General features: G+C 38.7%; 1 protein-coding gene across 3 annotated transcripts in view; it reads left to right on the top strand.

The window, feature by feature from the left end:
- Positions 1-16,784, top strand: part of NDST3 (N-deacetylase and N-sulfotransferase 3) — a 174,448-nt gene that overhangs the window by 82,700 nt on the left and 74,964 nt on the right. For all 3 annotated transcript variants that reach the window (XM_013964458.2, XM_005681278.2, XM_018049185.1), the window contains exon 5: positions 15,788-15,973. In XM_013964458.2, coding sequence (XP_013819912.2) covers positions 15,788-15,973 — 186 coding nt within the window. The remainder of the gene's footprint in view (positions 1-15,787; positions 15,974-16,784) is intronic.

The raw sequence follows: 16,784 nt of genomic DNA, 5'->3' as shown, positions 1-16,784 counted from the left end.
AAGGATGATTGCTTTACAGTATTATGTTGGTTTCTACCAAACATCAACATGAATCAGCCATAAGTTTACCCATGTCCCTTCCCACTTCAACATCCCTTCCACCTTCCTCCCCATCCCACCCCTCTAGGTTGATACCAAGCCCCAGTTTGAGTTCCCTGAGTCCTATAGCAAATTCCCATCAGCTGTCTATTTAATACATGGTAATATATGTTTCCATGTTACTCTCTCCATACATCCCACCCTCTACTTCCTCCGCTTCCAGCCATGTCCATAAGTCTGCCCTCTGTGTCTGTGTCTCCACTGCTGCTAGATAGAGTCGACTTTAATTCAAAAAACTGTTCTGGAGGAAATTCTGCCTCAATTCTCCACTCACTAGATGGAACAAGCGGTATTGTGCTAATATTGCATTTGGAAATTGGGTCGCACTCTGCTTTTGTCCACCAGCTTGGAAGCTCTAAATTTAAAGAGGAGCATGAGTGTTTCGCAGTGAAGGAACTGAAAGCACACACAAGGAAGCCACTGGGCGTTCAAACAGGACTAGACACCATGGGTAAAATTTAACATGCACTGGAGTTAGCTAGAGGACATTTAAATTCTTTTCCAACCAAGCGAATCTGAGACTATGATGTAAGACTCTTTGATTGGATCCTCTCTGTCACCATCTAAGCCAAACACTTGCGATTTTCATTGAGTTTTAGCAAACACATCTTATCTATTAATCCTTCGGCACAATATAGACACTTCTGTCTCACAAGGGAATTTGATGTCCATTTTAATTTAGCTTTGAAAGCTCTGTCTAATTGCTCACTATGGAAGGTCAACCAAATCCTCTAAGCAAACTTGCATTTGATGATTGCAGCCATCAGGAAATACAGCTTTAGACATTGATTAGAAAATATTTTTAGTTATCAAATATGGGATAATTCAGGTACTAAGATGAAATTTCAACAGGGGATTTTTCTGAAAGGTACCATTTCTGAGGCAAAGATTAATTGTAACATTAATTACTGACCTACAACACAGTAGAAATATCTTATACAGGTTTTTAAATTGGATAAAATTCCATTAGAAAAATAAAATAACTTACTGCATTTAAACATCAAAAGAATCATCAGTGTATATACTCTCAACTGGAAACTTGGATTTAAATTTTAGTGAATTATGGTAGTTTAACTTTTAGAGATAAAATAATCAGTAGAAATTTTTATCATAGAACTTGTTACCAATATCAGTGATACCTAGCACTGTTATAGACAATACTTTTAAAATTGGTAGTTATAAAACAATGTTCCAGATCCTGAAAACAAAACCTTAGCCAGGACTGTACATTTTGATTGCATTATCATTATTCTTTCACATAGTGTCCTTTTCCCCCCTATTTTCCAAGTTCAGCAGAACCTGCTAATAATTTACATTATCTGAACTATCTAGTGTCCATTATGCAACTTCTTAGGCTAGTGAGCACATTAACTTTTCTAAAATGGAAATAAAGATTACAGTATCAAAATGTAATTTAAAATATATTGAAAGACTTGCTGGCTTAAGGAATATATAACAATCTTTTAATTAGTTTGCTTGCCAGCTAGAGAATGAATGAATTTTATCATTTTCACTTCAGTGAAGCACTTTCTAAAAAAGGACATTAGGTTGTCATTTTAATGATATTGAAAACAAAGTGTAATTCTAATTATCCTAGTAGAAACAGAGTTTAAATCAGAATTCACAAAGTCAGCCCTGAGCTGGTAGATTGCTTCTGGACCAATGGAACCAGCAGAGTTTAAGAAAGCCAATAGCCATTATTCAGCACAAGATGACCAAGATGGTGAAATATATAATTTATTTCATGAAAAGAATGACTGAAAGAACTTGGAGAGGGCAAGACAAAGAAGGGGAGAGCAAGGGATATATTATCAGGGTTAATATTCACATTAAAAGTACTGGTATGGCCATGCCAGTTTTTACAGTATTGAAAATGTCAATACCCCCAGTACTACCTTAGACCTTCCCCATACATGTTCCAAGCCTCCCAACTACTCAGCAACTCAAAGGGCCGGGCTCATAGTCGCCAACATCCAGCTTCAGCTCTACAGCTGGCACCAGGTCTGACCAATCGTGGATGGCATGTTGACTTGTAAATATTTTGAGTGTTAACCCTGAATAAGATCAATCCATCAATGAAAGTAAAATCTATACAACTGCTAACGTTGTGTCTGTTTTCACCTTTTTACCTCCCCCTTCGAGTTCCCCGTTATTCAGTAGTTTCTATGAGTTTTCTTTTGTACTATTCCTGCTCCATCTCAAACTTCCCTTCTCCACTCCACTTCCAAATGTTTTTATCCCATACCTGGATCACTGCAGCAGCATCCAAACTAGTCTCCCCAACTCCATTCTTTTCCTTTAATTTATGCTCAGAGAGGGAAAGCTGTGCAACTTGAAATTCTGTTATTCTGTTTTCCCTGCGTGAAACAGAACCTTGCATTTCAGTGAGAAAGGTTCTTGGCTCTCCAGAGGAAATGTAAGAAGAGAACATTTCGAGCTCCAGATAGCGACCAGACATTGAACTTGGTGTTCTCCATGCATCCTCAATTCATCCAGACACCTGTGAACCTGGTTATTCCCGTATTTAAAATGCAAAAAGTGAGCCTCAGAGAGCGTATGTCATTTTCTTAAAATCACACAGTCAGTGAAAATTGGGGAAAGGGTTTGATCTCAAGCCAGTCAAGATCCAGAGCCCACATAACCAGCATGGTTTGTGTAACTAACTGAACGTTGCCCGTGCCATTGATATTGTTATTGATTGCTATTACAAAAACCTCATGACTGGAATGTTACTATTTCTCTGAAGAGTTATATTTAATTTAAACCAATTCAGAATATTAGAATCTGGATTTTTACAATGTTTTTCTTTTAATTGCTGTTTATATGATTTATGCAATTTCTTCTGTTTGTGCAGCCATCACACAAGTATTAATTGTCCTGATGTTTATTATAAATAACAGACAGTATGCGGTAGTTATAACAAAGATCAGTATCAACTTTTCTACTGTGTCAGTATTATTACTTCAGTTAAAGTTAATACCATGAAGTCTTAAAGATTCCTAGTCTATTCAACTTTATATATTTTCCAAAAAGATTAAATGTGTTTGCAAATACTTTGGGAGTTTAAGCCTGCCTCTGAATTGTTTATAGGGTTATTACTTCTCAAGGACCCTGAAGGTCCACTGTAAACTCATAACTTCAAACTCTGAGAAAGCTGGATTAAACTAAACCGTCCAATTCCTTCACTGTGTCTCTAGATAATTTTATTTTCAGTTATTTTGCTACAGCATAAAAATGTAAAGCCTCATAGAGTCTTTTTTTCTTACATTTCTATAAACCCCTTCATGTGTTTACTTGAAATCTTGGCAATTCAAAAAAAAAAAAAAAATCAACCTGGCCTGTGTAAAGTACAAGTGTTTACATCATTCTGTTGAGTATTCTTACAAAAGTGCACCCTTTAGTGGTATATTTATTTATGAGACATTCAACAAAGATATGATGACACTTCAGAAATTCTGAAGGGAACTCTAAGAGAGGAATACCGCATGCTCTGTTAAATGGAAACTTACTCGAAATAAATTACGTAATTATTAGGGGGGACTAGAAGAAAATCAGTCACTCTCCCCAAACTAATTCTTTCTTCGAGGTTACAAATGAAAATGAAGCTAAGTATGTATACCTTCTCTCTTTATTGGTACTAAATTATTAGCTTAACTTTTGCTTCTGTGATTTCTTTTCTTTCTTCCAGTTTTATTCAGATATAATTGATACACATTCAATATTGTGTAAATTTAAGGAGTGCAGCATGATTTGATTTACATACATCATGAAATGATTCCCACAGTAAGCTTAGGGAACATCCCTCATCTCATATAGATATAAAAATCAAAGAAATATTGATATAAAAAATATTTCCTTATGATCAGAATTCCTAGTATTTATTGTCTTAATAACTTTTACACTTATCATGTCGTATATTATGTCCCTGGTACTTATTTAGAAAGTTTGTACCTTTTGACTGACTTCATCCAATTCCCACTCCCCCATGCCCCCACATCTGATCTCTTTTTCTATGAGTTTGTTTGTTTTTTGAAGTATAGTTCAATTCAGTTCAGTTCAGACACTCAGTCGTGTGCAACTCTTTGTGACCCCATGGATTGCAGCACACCAGGCTTCCCCGTACATCACCAACTCCCGGAGCTTGCTCAAACTCATGTCCATCAAGTCAGTGATGCCATCCAACCATCTCGTCCTGTGTCGTCCCCTTCTCCTCCCACCTTCACTCATTCCCAGCATCAGGGTCTCTTCCAGTGAGTTGGTTGTTTGCATCAGGTGGCCAGAGTATTGGAGTTTCAGCTTCAGCATCAGTCCTTCCAATGAATATTCAGGACTGATTTCCTTTAGGATGGACTGGTTGGATCTTCCTGCAGTCTAAGGGACTCTGAAGAGTCTTCTCCAACACCACAGTCAAAAGCATCAATTCTTCAGTGCTCAGCTTTCTTTATAGTCCAACTCTCACATCCACACATGACTACTGGAAAAGTCATAGCTTTGACTAGACAGACCTTTGTTGGTAAAGTAATGTCTCTGCTTTTTAATATGCTATCTAGGTTGGTCATAGCTTTTCTTCCGAGGAGCAAGTGTCTTTTCATTTCATGGCTGTAGTGTATAACTGACCTACAATACCATGTTAGTTTCTGTTACACAACAGTGATTTGATATTTTTATATGTGTTTCTGGAATTTCTTAAAGCATTAGGCTTACTAAATTTCATTAAAGTTCTTCAACTAATTCAGCTATTCTTTTAGGATACTTGAAGAGGAATATTTGATGTCAAGAAAGGGCTTTTGCTGATGTCATTATTATGGCCTTATCAAATTTATGGTTCACCAAGGATATTTTAATCTCCTACTTTACATACAATATCAATTACTTTTTCCAGAAGAAATGTATACTGTTTGATGAAACTTTTTTTTTAGATAAGATTGATAATGTGTATTTTCAGCCCCCATATCTTCTTTTAAGGGATGTTTTCTCTCAAATAAGAATCCTCAGTCTTGGGGGGAAACTAAAAGTACTGGAGGAAGGATTTTAAGTTTACTTTTGTTTCTTTGTTTTATTTGTTGTTGTTTCAATAAGAAAGAGAATAATGTTGATAAGATGAAAGGAAATCAAATGGCACTTGACCTCTAATGTTGCTTGTCTGTTTTATTTTCTACAATACAGTAAGATAATTTATTACCCCTACTTGGCAAATAGAGAAACTGAGGTTTGGTGAAGCTGTATAACCTGCTCAGGGTGCTATACCTAATGAAGGGCAGCACTCAGACTGAGCCCAGAACTTCTAAATTTGTGCTTTCTCCATGACACTGTCATTCCCCATCCCTGATATTCCCTGGTAAACACTGATCATTTTATGTTGTGGGTTTGACTATCTTTTATTTACCTTTAAAAACACTTTTCTCGAAGTATAGTTGATTTACAATGCTGTGTTCATTTCTGCTATATACCAAAGTGATTCAGCTATGCTGCTGCTGCTGCTAGGTCGCTTCAGCTGTGTCCGACTCTGTGCGACCCCAGAGACGGCAGCCCACCAGGCTCCCCCATCCCTGGGATTCTCCAGGCAAGAGCACTGGAGTGGGGTGCCATTGCCTTTGTATATATTCTTTTTCATATTCTCTTCCCCTCTGGTTTATCACAGTATACTGAATATAGTTCCCTGAGCTACATTAGTAAGACCCTGTTACTGTCCATGCTACATGTAACAGTCTGCATGTGCCGGTGCCTCACTTCCAAGCCATCCCTCCCTCTATGGCTCTCTTTGAACATGGGAAAAATGAGATTCTTTTCTCACTGTATAGTAATGAAACACGAGGCTCTCCAGATCTGAGTGGCCTCAGAGTGATAAGGTCATACCTGTTTTATGAATTACTATAAAACAAGATCTCATTATTAACACCTTTATCCAAAGACTTTTGTACCTTTCGTTACTGTTGTTGCTGTTTCGTCGCTCAGTCCTGTCTGACTCCTTTATGACCCCACAGACTTTGTAGCCCACCAGGCTCCTCTGTCCATGGGGTGTACCAGGCAAAAATACTGGAATGAGTTACCATTTCCTTCTCCAGGGTGATCTTCCCAACTCAGGGATCAAACCCATGCCTCATATCACAGGCGGATTCTATACCACTGAACCCCCTGGGAAGCCCTTTGTTACTGTAGCCATGTTTTTTCAAACTCCAAACTGTGAGATAAAGACCATCACCTTCCTGGGGTTTCTGTACCCATAGGAATATCAATAACTGGGGAAGTTTTTCTCAGCCTTGGTGTTCCATGTCTTTGTTGGAGTTTCATTTTATAGGAGCTTCCTTGGTGGCTCAGATGGTAAAGGATCCGCTTCCAATGCGGGAGACCCAGGTTTGATCCCTGGGTTGGGAAGATCCCGTGGAGAAGGGAATGACTACCCACTCCAGTATTCTTGCCTGGAGAAGCCCATGGACAGATAAGTCTGGTGGGCTACAGTCCATGGGGTCGCAAAAAGTCAGACATGACTGAGCAACTAACATACACACAATCATATTTATTCATTTCATAGATATGATTGATTAAGTCACTGGCCACATGGTTGAACTCAGTATCAGTCTCCTCCCCTGCCTAGAGGTCAGGTTGATATAAGCTGGCTCAATGCCCCAACTCTCTAATCGGATGTTTGGTCTTTCAGGCCTGGCTAAATACTGAACTGAGTCATTTTGTTAACATAAATTCAAATCTTTGGTCTCAGGGATCCACTATGAATAAAGGACATTCCTATCACTTAGAAAATTCCAAGGATTTAGGGCTTACCTCCCAGCAACCAGGGATGATGAAGACCAGCCAGTTTTTTAATTATACAACAGCTGCCAACAGAGGATGATTTTAAACTCATAAACCAAATCTAAAAAACACTATGATCATCACTGAAGATTTTTCACATACCAGCCAGCAAACAATTTATATTATGAATTAAAAAGCACACTGGAAAAACTAGAAAGAAATCTAGTAGCCAAATCTATAAATATGAACCAGATTTATGTAAATATGCCTATCACATTTTAGGGTGTTATCACTTCCTTAAATATGTAAGAAGAAAATTATACATGTTAGTTTAAGATTAGATCATGGATTTAAAATAGTGCATTTATATTTAGCATCCAAATATAAGACTATTTCTAAACACCACAAGGATTATGTCAAAAAAAACAGAGTTTTAAATCTGAATCTTAGTGATTACTTGCACAACCCTTTTAATTCACAATTGAAAAAAATGAAAACTCATCTTCCTTTACTAAAGGAGTTATTTCTTTCAAGATCTTTTTCATTACATAGCATGCCAGAAATACCATCATTTAATCACAGGAATGTGTTCTGATATTTACACTCTTAGCACTCAGTACCAAATCTAATTCCCTAACCTAAAGATAAATCCTGACTTGCCTAGTTTGGTTCTAGATGAAGAAGGAAATAAGATTCCTTTTAATAGTAACTTTACATATATTGGGCCACCATCGATTCCATTTCTTACTTCCCTCCCCGAGTTACAGCAAGTGCTGTAGGACCACTCTCAGTGCCAGAGGCCCCACAGGTTCTCATAAGCTAAAAAGTCATGTGTCGGTCATTAGTGTTACCTTAGGAAAGCACTCTTTAGAAGCTTTAAAATGCTTCTCAAATTCAAGGGAATGTGTGTGTATGTGTGTATACATGCATATGTGTCTTTTATTTATGCATACGTCTTTTGGTGAAAAGGTTTTAATTCCACTTCCCCAAACAAGCTCCTATTATCTGAAAAAATGCATTATTTTCTGTGTGAAATAATAGCTTATACAGCCACAGCTTTTTAAAAAGCCAGTTTAAAAACTGAAGCAAACCATTTTCTTCTAGAAACAACTCCAAAATATACTACTAAATATAAACATAGGTACACTTTATTGGAAGCCCATTTTATCTGTCAATGTAAATTCTCAATACTATAAGATAGTTAAAGCATGAAGAACTGAAGAAATGGGACATTCTAACCCAAATGAACTTCAGAAAAGCATTTAGAAGTATTTTGAAATTACTTTGTAATGAAGTTTGTAATGAAGTTTTAGATTTTCTTCCAACTGTGGAATGTAGAATGTTTGTTTTTGTTTTGTTTCAGAGTGTCTGCTTGATTTCCTGTCATTGTGCATTTTTTATTACATTAGTTCGTGCACTTGCCAATCTGAAAAATATGGAAATAGGCAACACATTTTTAGGTCATTAGTGGAAATTTAAAATGTTCTCTTTAGAAAGATTGAAATAGAGGAAAATATTAAAGGTAAAGTACCATTCTTGGGTATACACCTGGACAAAACTATAATTTAAAAACATACGTGTACCCTTATGTTCATAGCAGCACTATTAACAGTAGCCAAGTCATGAAAACAACCTAAATGTCCACTGACAGATGAATGGATAAAAAAGATATGGTACATATATACAATGGAATATTACTCAGCCATAAAAAAATAATAATGCCACTTACAGCAACATGGATGCAACTCAAGATCATTATACTAAGTGAAGTAAGAAAGAAAGACAAAGACAAATACTATATGATATCACTTATGGTGGCTCAGAGGTTAAAGCGTCTGCCTTCAATGCGGGAGACCTGGGTTCGATCCCTGGGTCGGGAAGATCCCCTGGAGAAGGAAATGGCAACCCACTCCAGTATTCTTGCCTGGAGAATCTCATGGACAGAGGAGCCTGGTAGGCTGCAGTCCACGGGGTCGCAAAGAGTTGGACACGACTGAGCAACTTCACCTTTCATATGTAATTTAAAATGAACCTATCTACAAAACAGAAAACAGTCTCACAGACACAGAAATCAGATTTGTGGTTGCCAAGGGACAAGGAGGGAGAAAGAAGAATGAACTGAGAATTTGGGGTGTGCAGATGCCAACTTGTTTAGAATGGATAAAGAGCAAAGTCCTACTGTATAGCTGCTGCTGCTAAGTCACGTCAGTCGTGTCCAACTCTGTGCGACCCCACAGACGGCAGCCCACCGGGCTTCCCCATCCCTGGGATTCTCCAGGCAAGAACACTGGAGTGGGTTGCCATTTCCTTCTCCAATGCATGAAAGTGAAAAGTGAAAGTAAAGTCGCTCAGTCGTGTCCGACTCTTCCCAACCCCAAGGACTGCAGCCCACCAGACTCCTCCATCCATGGGATTTTCCAGGCAAGAGTACTGGATAGCACAGGAAACTAAATCCAATCTCCTGGGATAAACCATAATAGAAAACAACATTTTAAAAAAGAATGTATATATGTATAAAACTGAGTCGCTCTGCTGGTACAGCAGAGACTGGCACAACATATTGTAAATCAACTATAATTTTTAAAAAGTAAAGTACCATTCTTGATTACTAGCAAATAAGAAATATTACCAAGGGTTTGTTGTTGTTCTTCAGCCGCTCAGTTGTGTCTGACTCTTTGTGACCCCGTGGACTGCAGCACACCAGGCCTCCCTGTCCTTCACCATCTCCTGGAGCTTGCTCAAACTCATGTCCATTGAGTCAATGATGCCATCCAACCATCTTGTCCTCTGTCCTCCCCTTCTCCTCCCACCTTTAATCTTTCCCAGCATCAGGGTCTTTTCTAATGAACTGGCTCTTTGCATCAGGTGGCCAAAGTATTGGAATTTCAGCTTCAGCATTACTCCTTCCAATGAGTATTCAGGACTGATCTCCTTTAGGATGGACTGGTTTGATCTCATTGCAGTCCAAGGGACTCTCAAGAGTCCAACACCACTGTTCAAAAGCATCAATTATCAAGGCTAGTAATAAACAACGATTTCTTCAGGAATGAAGTTATTGTGTTTCTCAAATACATGACTACCAATTTATTCCTTTTAGTCTTTTGGTTTTGAGAAAGTTTTTCTGAGAAATAACACATCACTTTTTGATTAATAAAATTGTGTTATCTTCATATTTGCATGTGGAAACATCCGAACATGCAATTTGGGAAAATCTTGAAATTTTAAATTCTATACAGTGTAGTTTAAATATAAATTCATAATAATAAATGTCTATTACTTGAATAATAATCTTTAACTGTAGTCTCAAAAGTGTTTTGAAGTATTACTTTTATGGGTGTTAATTTTATAGGTGTTAAATTTCTCTGTGAGTTACCATATGTCCATTCTGCAGAGAACTGACAGTTGGAGATAATTGAGAGAGTAAAAATTAGAATGGGAGGGAGGTAGACAGAACCAGTTCACACACTTGTTCATTAATATTATTGGAGTGCTTGTTGTTGGCAAGACACTGGGCTTATAGCAATGGGTAAAACAGAACCAGGAATTCATGGAGCTTATGGTTTAATGAGGAAGAGAGACATTAAGAAACAATTACATGGGACTTGCCTGTGGTCCAGTGGTTAAGAATCTGCCTGCCAATGCAGGGGACCTGGGTTTGATCCCTGGTCCAGGAAGATCCTACATACTGTGGAACAACTGAGCCCACAGGCCACAACTACAGGGCCCATGTTCTGCAACTGCTGAGGCCCTGGTGCCTGGAGTCTGTGCTCTGCAAGAGAGAAAGCCTGAGCACAGCAGTGATCACCATGCATGACCAAAGCAAATAAATGAATGATAGATTGTAAAGTACTTTTTAAAAGCAGAGAAATAATTATATGAAGGAATATTCACTTACAACCTGTGCTGTGTACCATGGGAAAAAAATGAGCACTACGAAGAGAAGTCTTAATGTGGACTTAGTTTAGATTGGGACTTGTCAGTGGAGGGTTCTCTGAAGATATCACAAATAAAGGAACTAAGAGAGATATCAAATGTATCTAAGTGAAGAGTTGGAGTAGGGAAATTCTAGTCTGGCAGGATCACAGGGGAGGGATGCTGAAGTTGGAAACTGCTTGGTGACTTTCAAGAAAAAATTAATGTGATTAAAATACAGTAAAATGTGGAGAGTGGGACAAAATGAGGCAAGAGAGAAGTGAAAGTCACACCGTGCAAGACTCATGACCATTCTAAGAATTTTGTATTTTATCTTAAGTGCCAGGGGAAACCGTGGGAGGATTTTGAGCAGGACATCACCGGGTCATATTTGGGTGTTAAAGTGTTACTCTGGCTGCTATGTAGAGGATGGATTGGAAGCACGCAAGAGCAGAAATGGGTAGAATGGTTAGGAGGCCATGGAATAACATGGCAGATTGGATTAGGGGAGTGATGCTACTGCTGATTTTAGAACTGGAGAAAAGTGGATAGATTTAAGATTTATACTAGAGACATACTGAAAGAACATGATAATGACCTAGATTAACAAAAGAATGAAGAAACCTGTCAAGAATACCCTCTGTCTTTTTGACACAGCAACTCATTGGTTGATAACTGTTTATGTTATTTAGTTGCATGGAGGAACCCTGGGGAAAGAGCCTGTCTGGTAGAGCTTGAGAGGTGGAGTTGAAGAGCTCAGTTGTGAGACTGATGATACTTTCAATCAAGGATTAATGAAAAGAATAAGGAGAATTAACTTTTTAACCTAAAATGTCTACTCTCTTAGACTTTTTGACCCAGATTCCAAAATAATGGTGTACTTAATTTCAAATTAAAAGCTCTAAGGAAGAGGGGAAAAAGAGATCTGGAAGAGAAGATCAGAAGTTTAGCATAAGGAATAAATCTTCTGAAACATAATAGACTGCCTTCCAGAACATACAACCTGCAATCTTAGCCCAAACTTTTCTGTGCAATAATATTTCAAGTGTTCTTCCTGGTATTGAATGCAAATTTGGGGGCCAGTTTATATTGCCTTCATCTCTTTTTAAAGAGACCACCTACTAACGAATGCTCAGTGATTCACAGGCTGGAGCCACATGGCATTAGTTGAGGGTAGACAGATCAGGAGGAAAGCAGGCCCAGGAGGGGATGGTGAGTGGGATAGAAGGCACCAAGCCTCATAGGGAGAGTCCCCAAGTCCACAGTGAAAGCAGGAAAAAGGGCCTATCTTTTATTAACAGAGAAAGAGTGGCCCAGTACTTTCATAATTCCACATTATAGTTGAGACACAGATTTGACCCCTGGGTCAGGAATCCCTGGAGGAGGAAACGGCAACCCACTTCAGTATTCTAGATTGGGAAATCCCATGGAGAGAGCAGCCTGGTGGGCTACAGTCCATGGGGTCACAAAGAGTCCAATATGACTGAGCGCACACACACCACTAGATTTTTTTATCACAGCCATGGCCCAAAACTCAGCTTCAAAAAGATACATCGCCAATGGGAATGTAGTACTATCTAGTGTAATCTAGTTAATATCATTGAGTTAAGTAGGAATGATAGCGTATCTAAAAATGGAGGCAGGCCAATAATGACAACGGTACTAAACGACATTCATTGAACGTGTATCATGTTTCAGGAACTGCACTCAGTGCTTTCCATGTATTACATTATTGAATTTCCTCCAAACCCCTTGTGTTTAGAGGTCATAAAATCATTCTCCGAAGACCACATAGGTGGTAAATGCAAGAGTGAAATGGCCAGATCTGTTTGACTCCAGAAGTGGAGTTTGCTACCACTGTGCCTCACTGCATCAGCATACAAATCAAAGATGAGATTAAAGAACCTCAGTAGTTATTTAGAGTTAAGAGCTAAAATAAAAACATATTTGGGAATATTCCTGGCTTTCCAGGTGGTGCAGTGGTAAAGAATCCACCTGCCAATGCAGGAGATGCAGTTCGATCCCTAGGTGGAAGATTCCCTGGAGAAGGAAATGGCAACCCACTCCAATGTTCTTGCCTGGGAAATATCCCAAAATAAGGGGAATGTCTCTGTTGTATTGGACAGTCCTTTTCTAACATGGTGTTCTGAAGAGATAGCTGACCACTTGCTGCTGCTGCTGCTGCTGCTGCTAAGTCACTTCAGTCGTGTCTGACTCTGTGCGACTCCATAGACGACAGCCCACCAGGCTCCGCCGTCCCGGGGATTCTCCAGGCAAGAACATTGGAGTGGGTTGCCATTTCCTTCTCCAGTGCATGAAAATGAAAAGTGAAAGTGAGGTCGCTCAGTCGTGTCCGACTCTTCGCAACCCCATGGACTGTAGCCTACCAGGCTTTTCCATCCATGGGATTTTCCAGGCAAGAGTACTGGAGTGGGATGCCATCGCCTTCTCCGAGCTGATCACTTACAGGTATTTAAAAACTACCTTGAGCTTTCTGTCAGCATAATTTCTCACACATTTGGAGATACTTCAAGTTTATAACATCGCTCCTGTCATTGTGAATTTCATTCTTGCTTCCTCATATACCTTTTTAAAAGCTGTTTACCTATAATTGTTCACCATTTTCCTTTAAATTTCTGTGGTTGAAATTCACTTGCTTTCCACTGGTCCATTATCACTACACCCCTGTTCTTAAACCACTGTAGATAAATATTTCACTGACTTTTTCTAACACAAAGTATATGTTGGTAATTTTTAGTTGAAAAAAAATGCCATAGTTTGAGTTTTTAAAAACCAAAGGGGAAAAAAGAAATATTTCAATTCACTTGTAGTGAAATTCAATTGTTTTTGGTTAAAAAATATTTTATTCCATGTCCTTCACATTTACAGTGTTTCTATCAAGTGGTCAGTTGTCAATCACATTTCCCCCCTTCAAAAGTTTTTGTTTGGTTTTGCTATTTTTAAGACTTTATCCTTGCTTTTAGTTTTTACAGCTTTGCTCTGTAAGTGTTAATTTTTTAAAAAATTTATCTTGTTTGAAGTTTAACAGATTTCTTAATGTATCCCATCAGTTTTGGGAAATTACTATTCACTATTTCTTCAATTGCTCTTTCTAATTCTAAATGACATAATAATAATTGCCTGCTAATATGCTAAAGTCACTTCAGTTGTGTCTGACTCTTTGTGACCCCCATGGACTGTAGCCTGCCAGGCTCATCTGTCCATGGGATTCTCTAGGCAAGAATACTGGAGTGGGTGGCCATTTCCTTCTCCAGGGGATCTTCCCCACTCAGGGGTTAAACCTGTGTCTCTTATGTCTCCTGCATTGGTAGGCAGGTTCTTTACCACTAGCATCACCTGGGAAGCCCAGATAATAATTGTCTAGTTATGGTAATTTCTAGCAAAGATGCAAATAAAGTGAAGAACATGGAAATTTCCTCCCACCCTTCGGAAACACGAGTGTAGTCCACTCCATCTCTCGGTCCACCCATTCTCTTCCTCACAGCAACAGTGCAGCAGCTCCCTTTCCAGCATCCTCAACTACAGCTGACTGAGCTGAGTTCTGAATGATGAAGATTTACAAGCTAAGAGAAAAGGCGTATTCCAGTTAGGTAGATAATATGTACAATGTACAGCAAAGATGTAAAGGGAATCATCAGAAATTAGGGTGAGGAGATGAATGCAGATAGGACATAATCTACGTTAGGTAGGTTGGGACTAAATTTTGAGAGCCTTTTTTGCCGTATTGAAGGAGTCTGATAGATACTTAAGGGATGACAAACCACTGGCAGCCCATGAGCCTTCTGTGCTTAGGTGCTCAGACACTTCCTTCACCTCCTATTATTATTTAGGCTGAAAAGCAAAGCTTGCCCTGCCTTTTCCATTTTATCCATATCCGTTTGTAGCATATTTCTATAATTCCTGATACTATGGTTCTCTGTATATGAAATTGTGCTTTGGTATGAAGAAAAACCACAACTAATTCAGGTCTATTTGGGTGGAACTTTTGAAAAATACAAGCAGAAAAATAAAATATCATTTAGGAGAAAAAAAATACATGTCTGCCACTGAAGCTACGAGTGTTCTTCTATTAAAAGGCATTTCATCTTATATGCAAAAGACACTTATCAGCATTAGTGGGCCATCTGAAATGAAGAAGAATAATTACAATTATACAAAGTTGTCTCAAGCCCCCTCCAAAATAGCCCAGTTGTCGCATAGATTTATGTTTGGAATTTCGAGACTTGGTCAGGACCAAGTGAATAGAAGAAGGAGGAGCTGGGAGAGAAGGGGGACAGAGAGGGAGTGTGTGTGTTTAATTTAGAAAATTTTTAAGTTGGATTCATTTTATACACCAAAGCTGGATTTCAAACCAGCTGAATTTCCAGATTGTTAGGTTCTTTTGGTACTTCTTACTTCACGGTAACCAAGCTTTGGCTTCAAAGAAAATTGGTCTATAAAATTTTTACCACATTTTCTAGTCAAAAGTGTGTGCTTCTGCCAAGGCAGGGGACACTGTCCGTTACTGGCCCTCTGCTTGAGAGACCAACAGAAATGCGGCAAAGTTGGTAGAAACTGGGATACGGGCAAAGTAAAATCCTGTTAGCAAGTCTGATGAATGCAGAATGTGTTCTGTCCCTCTCGTAAGTGTTGGTTTCATTTTGTGGGAAGTACTGTGTGTTCCTCACAGTAAGTGTTTGTCATGTGACTTACTGAGATGGTGAGGAGAGAAGAAGGTCTGGCTGCGACAGGACACCCTGGATGCAGGCTCTTTCACAGTATTCGTTACAATCGCCAGGCCTTCTCCCTGCCTCTCACTACAAACGCATCGTCATCGAGACTGGTGGAATGGCTATCGGGCTTCATGAAGTCTAGCGCTCTTCATATTCATCACTTTAATTTTACCATATAATTAAGTAATGATGGACTGAAGCAAATGTATTTATAGCATATGTGAAAGTCCTGGGGTAAAAATAGGATGCCGATAAATCTTCCCACATTCTAACTAACATTTGCTTGGTCTTAGGAGCACGGCATTCCTACGGACATGGGCTATGCAGTGGCCCCTCACCATTCAGGCGTCTATCCTGTACATGTTCAGCTCTATGAAGCCTGGAAGAAGGTTTGGAATATTAGAATCACCAGCACTGAAGAATATCCACACCTGAAACCAGCTAGATACCGGAGGGGCTTCATCCACAAAAACATCATGGTGAGCATCTGTGGTATGGGTAGGGCACACCACATTCTGCCCGAAAGAAGCAAAGAGAAGAACAAAGTATTAAAAGCTTAACAGAGGGAAAGCTCCATGCAGCAGGAAACATAGTTTCCACATCCAAGGAAAGGATGTTTCAGTTACAGTCACTTTTTTTCAGTTCTGCAAACATAACTTTAAAGTGATATTTTACTGACACTACTGCTAATAAGCAGGCACTGATGCTAAACCACTAAAGAGACATTACATCTATCCTGCAGATTATTTATAGAAGCCATCATTTCGTCAGTTACTTAGCATGTAAAACACACACCATCTCTCTCTATATTAACCATGCCAAGCCAAACTGTCCTCTTTATCAATGTCAGACTAAAAAAAAAACAACACTTAAGTATTTACAAGAAGCCACATGTCCTGCATAATCATTAACAAGTCATAATATAGAGAACAAATGAGAGATGATGTTAAGTCATTTATATCTGTTGTCAAATTCTCTCCGAAGTGTCTCTATTTGTTTTTGTGTTTTTACACTGGTGACAAACATGTATTGTCAAAATATATTGTTACTTAATACTTTGTGAGGCCTCTCAAAGTAAGTAATTAGGAAAAAAATCCTAATTTTTTCCCAAATCAGAAGATCTAAAGAGTACTATGGTGTTAGGCGTAGGTCTCCTGATTTAGACACACGTTTAGACACACGTTTAGATCACACTCATATTCTGATCATCTGGGTTTTGATGATCTCTCTACAAATCACTCATAAGACCTCAAATGAAACCTATTATCTTCCCTTCATTCCAGCTATTGG

This window comes from Capra hircus, chromosome 6 (genome assembly GCF_001704415.2).
Source record: "Capra hircus breed San Clemente chromosome 6, ASM170441v1, whole genome shotgun sequence".
NCBI lineage: Eukaryota > Metazoa > Chordata > Mammalia > Artiodactyla > Bovidae > Capra > Capra hircus.
The sequence above is the reverse complement of the archived record's forward strand: the minus strand, read 5'-3'. Positions and strand labels throughout refer to the sequence as shown.